The sequence below is a fragment of the Monodelphis domestica genome, chromosome 6 (assembly GCF_027887165.1).
Source record: "Monodelphis domestica isolate mMonDom1 chromosome 6, mMonDom1.pri, whole genome shotgun sequence".
NCBI classification, from domain to species: Eukaryota; Metazoa; Chordata; class Mammalia; order Didelphimorphia; family Didelphidae; genus Monodelphis; species Monodelphis domestica.
This window is the reverse complement of record NC_077232.1, coordinates 26213515-26218791: the sequence shown is the minus strand read 5'-3', so window position 1 is coordinate 26218791 and position 5277 is coordinate 26213515. Positions and strand designations below refer to the sequence as shown.

Below are 5277 nucleotides of genomic sequence, written 5' to 3'. Positions count from 1 at the left end.
CGGGCGTCCTCTCTGTCCAAGCTCCTAACACCAACTCCCCTCTCGCTCTCTCCACAGGAAGTCCCGCGAATCTCAGAGGCTGTTCCCTACCTCACTTCCTGTGTCTCACAAAATCCAATGGTTGGCTCTAGCTTGGCTTAGGACAGCCCAGGTGGGCAGTTAGTTATTTCTGATTTGTCATTGACTAGCGCATGCCCGTGTAGTGTGGGTGTGCACAATTTTTGGGTGCTAGACCAAAATGGAGACTTTTAAAATTCACAGTGTGCACATGTGTGTGTGTGTATCATAGATCTGAAGCTTATTTATTTTTTTAAAAAAGTCTGTAGCATATATTCATAGTGAAAGGAAATATGAAATTTCAGGTACATACAAGTAAAAATAATGTATTTTTCTCATGATGACCTCTCAATAGAGACCCTTTCAGTATCTATAAATTATAGTTTTAATATTCCTTTATTCCTAAATTATTTTTATCATGTTCTAAAATTACATTTAAATCTAAAAGACTCTGAATCTGAGTTGCAATCATGTTAGGAGAGGCATCATCAACATTAATCATCTTTTAAAGAATACAGAAGGACCTGGGAATCTGAGTATCACTGCTGAGCAGCACAAAGGGGCTGACTGATTGGAAAGATACTGAAAGAATAGTAGAGACATAATATGCCCAAGAAATGGCTCCTTTAGAACGTTCTATATGAAGAATAAATGGGCCACTGACTGCATTAAAGCAGACAAAAGAGCTCACCAATAGCAGAATGGATTTAGTGGCTTGGATCTCAGGGGATGCACTGAGAGATGGACTGGTGTGGTGAATGTGCTTGACCTGCTGATGATGTCTATAAAGGAAAAATACCATGTAGATGCTACTACAAGCCATTATAGCCACAAATATAAAATCATAGAGAGTCTTCCATATGACAACTTTTAAAGGACTCATAGCATCTGTATCCAGAGAACAGTACCCCCAATTCATTCTCTCTTTAGTTGTGTTATTCCTTGGACCTGTCACATAGACGAGTACAAATACATCTATCAACAGATTAAAAATCCAACAGAGAAGACCACATGGTAATACAAAATTTGGGGCTTTGCTTTTAACTTTACCCCAAAAGAGGCTGGTGGGACTGATGATAATGGCCTGGAAGACACTCAGGAGACTAGTACTAGAGAGAGAAAGTCCCCGGAATACTCTTTGGAAGTAAGTTATGAGTTTACACTCAATGTCGTTCAGGGAATATCCCTGTCTCCACACTCTTATCATCTGTGGAATTCCCCTGAGGAGAAGAAACATGTCATTGACAAAAGCCAAATGAATAAGTATTGGATCAATGGGTCTTTTCTTGTAGCCGGTCATAAAATTATAGTTATATATGCAAAAAAGGAAGCTATTCCCCAGAACACCAGTTATTAATTGCATAAAGTAGATGATCCATAGCACTTCATCATGAGAAATCATCTTTATGTTGTCTTGCATCAAATTGTTGCTTTCATCTCTGGAATCAACCTGTGGAGTGAAACATAAGACATTCAGAATATGGCAGATAAAAATGCTTTCCAATTGGATTTTCACATGTACTTATCTATAACATGGGCATTAGTAAAAGTGCCTCTGTTGGAGTTGGATGCATGTAGGAAGGGCCATACAATTTCAAAAGTGCTTTACTTGTCCCATAAATATGAAAATCTGATCACCCTAGTGCAAATATTAATAATATGTAAAAATAAGTCTTGATCAGAGTCACATGTAAAACCTAGTGGAATTGCTTGTTGGCTACGGGACGGGGTGGAGGGAAGGGAGGGAAAGAAAATGATTCATGTAACCATGGAAAAAAGCTTCTAAATTTATTAATTAAATAAGTAAACTTAAAAATATGAAAATCTGAATAGACAAATATTAGTTAAAATATAAATTGACCCAATTAACAGAAGATGAAACGGCATAATTAAAGAGACCTATCTTATTAAAGAAGTAATTAATATTCATCCTAACAAAAATTACCCTGAATCAGATGAATTCACAAAAGAATTTTATGTAACATTTTAAATACCTAATTAATTATAACTTTATCATCTTTTTTGGAAAATATGCAGGAAAGTGTTCAACTAAATTCCCTTTAAGGCAAATATGGTACTGACTTTTAAACTGGTAAGGCAAAATCCAAAAAAGGAAATTATAGTTCAATTTCATCCCTGAAAATTAATTTTAAAAATGTTGAGTAAAATACTAGAAAGGAGCGAACACCCATAAATCGCAAAGGTAATACAATATGAATAGATTTATTTAGAATTATACCAGGAATACATGGCCTATTCATTAACAGAAAAACCATTAGGATAATAGACCATATCAATAATAAAAATTAGAAAAAAAATTCTCAATATATGTAGAAAAACTTTTTTAACATACAATACTCATTCCTATAAAAATAATAAAAAGCATAAGATTAAGTGGATAATTTTTTAAAAATGATGCACAGTACCTATCTAAAACCATCAGCAAGCATAGTAGGATGAGCAAGAAACCTGTCCAATGAGATCAGAGGTAAAGAAAGGATGTTCATTATTATCAGCATTGTTTAATATTTTACTAGAAAAATTTGCTATAGTAACAGTAAAAAGAATCAGAAAGGGATTAAAATAAGCCATGAGGAAGCAAAAGTATCACTTTTGAAGATGATATGATGGTATACAGGTCCGCAAGTGCCTCTGCCTGCCTCCCTAAACTCTGAGGAGTTCTGATGGGATTAGTTCAACTGGATTGGTCTGCATGTGCCCGAGGCAAGGGTGAGACTGGAGCCCAATGGAGGGACCCAGCCACAGTCAGTTTCTCCCTTGATCCCTTCCCGCTGTCCAAGCTGGATGCTCCAAGCCCGGCTCCCCGCTGCTCACAAGGTAGACCCTGCAAACCAGCACCTTTTCCCTCTCAGAGGTTCCTGCTGCTGCTGGGGGCTCAGCCCTCTGGGTTGTGGGGGAGGGGTCCTGGGACCTTCGCTCTGCCTTCCCCTTAGCCCGGAGTATTCTCGGATTCTGGCTTTTGGTGGGTGTACCTTTTGACTTGAGTCCAGAAGGAGGGTTCCCCGCTTCTGTCTGGTTGTTCAGATTGAATTTCGTTGCCCTAGGAGCATTCAGTATGTATCGGTAAGGAAGGGTCTTCCACGACATCTGAACTTTTGCTGCTTGCTAAGCCTCCATCTTGTCTCCACCAGTCATCAGCATTTCTATATATCTCTAACCCATTTCAGCAGCAAGAATTAGAAAGCAAAATACCATTCAAAATCACCCTAGACAATATAAAATACATAGGAATCTATCTGCCGAGACAAACACAGGAACTATATGAACACAACTACAAAACACTTTCCACACAGCTAAAATTAGATCTAAACAATTGGAAAAACATTGATTGCTCATGGGTGGGACAAGCTAACATAATAAAAATGACCATCCTACCCAAATTAATTTACTTATTTAGTGCCATAGCCACTGAACTTCCAAAAAAAATTATTTACTGATTTAGAAAAAAACATAACAAAGTTCATTTGGAATAACAAAGGATCAAGGATATCCAGGGAAATAAGGGAAAAAAAATTCAAAGGAAAGGGGCATTGCAGTCCCAGGTCTCAAACTATACTATAAAGCAGTGGTTATCAAAACAATTTGGTACTGGCTAAGAGACAGAAAGGAGGATCAGTGGAATAGACTTGGCATAAATGATCTCAGCAAGACAGTTTATGACAAACACAAAGACTCCAGCTTTGGGACAAAAATCCATTATTTAATAAAAACTGCTGGGAAAATTGGAAGACAGTGTGGGAGAGACTAGGTTTAGATCAACACCTCACACCCTACACCAAGATAAATTCAGAATGGGTGAATGACTTGAACATAAAGAAGGAAACAATAAGTAAATTCAGTGAACACAGAATAGTATATCTGTTAGACCTTTGGGAAGGGAAATTTTTTAAAACCAAGCAAGACTTAGAGTCACAAAATGTAAAATAAATTATTTTGACTACATCAAATTAAAAAGCTTTTGTACAAACAAAACCAATGCATCCAAAATTAAAAGGGATGCAACAAATTGGGAAACAATCTTTATAAGAAAAACCTCTGACAAAGGTCTAATCACTCAAATTTATGATGAACTAAATCAATTGTACAAAAAAATCAAGCCATTTCCCAGTTGATAAATGGGCAAGGGACATGAATAGGCAATTTTCAGATAAAGAAAACAAAACTATTAATAGTCACATGAAAAAGTGTTCTAAATCTTTTATAATCAGATAAATACAAAACAAAACAATTCTGAGGTATCACCTCACACCTAGCAGATTGGCCAACATGACAGGAAAGGAATGTAATGAATGTTGGAGGGGATGTGGCAAAATGGGGACATTAATGCGTTGCTGGTGGAGTTGTGAACTGATCCAACCATTCTGGAAGGCAATTTGGAACTATGCCCAAAGGACACTAAAAGACTGTCTGCCCTTTGATCCAGCCATAGCACTACTGGGCTTGTACCCTAAAGAGATAATAAGAAAAAAGACTTGTACAAGAATATTCATAGCTGCACTCTTTGTGGTGGCCAATAATTGGAAAATGAGGGGATGCCCATCAATTGGGGAATGGCTGAACAAACTGTGGTATATGTTGGTGATGGAATACTATTGTGCTAAAAGAAATAATAAAGTGGAGGAATTCCATGGAGACTGGAACAACCTCCAGGAAGTGATGCAGAGGGAAAGGAGCAGAACCAGGAAAACATTGTACACAGAGACTGATACATTGTGGTACAATCGAACGTAATGGACTTCTCCATTAGTGTCAATGCAATGTCCCTGAACAATCTGCAGGGATCTAAAAAACACTATCTACAAGCAGAGGATAAACTGTGGGAGTAAAAGCACCGATGAAAAGCACCTGCTTGACGACAGGGGCTGAGAGGAAATGACTGAGGAGAAACTCTAAGTGAACACTCTAGTGCAAATACCAATAACATGGAAATGGTTTGAATCAAGAACACATGTGATACCCAGTGCAATTGCGTGTGGGATATGGGAGAGGTGGTGGGAGCAGGGGGAGGGAAGAAAAGAAAATGATCTTTGTTTCCAATGAATAATGTTTGGAAATGACCAAATAAAAATTAAAAAAAAGAGAAAGAAATATGCCATTCCACAATTGTTAAATGTGAAAGGACATAAAGAGGGTCTTTTTAGAAGAAGAAAACAAAAGTCATATGAAAAAATCCTCTCAAACACTATTTATTAATATTTA

General features: G+C 37.3%; 1 protein-coding gene across 1 annotated transcript; it reads right to left on the bottom strand.

The window, feature by feature from the left end:
* Nucleotides 1–562: 562 nt before the first annotated feature.
* On the bottom strand, nucleotides 563–1459 carry monDomV1R1272 (vomeronasal 1 receptor monDomV1R1272). Its single transcript, NM_001167516.1, is given in 1 exon segment — nucleotides 563–1459. A coding segment is annotated over 1 exon segment (897 nt).
* Nucleotides 1460–5277: the final 3818 nt, after the last annotated feature.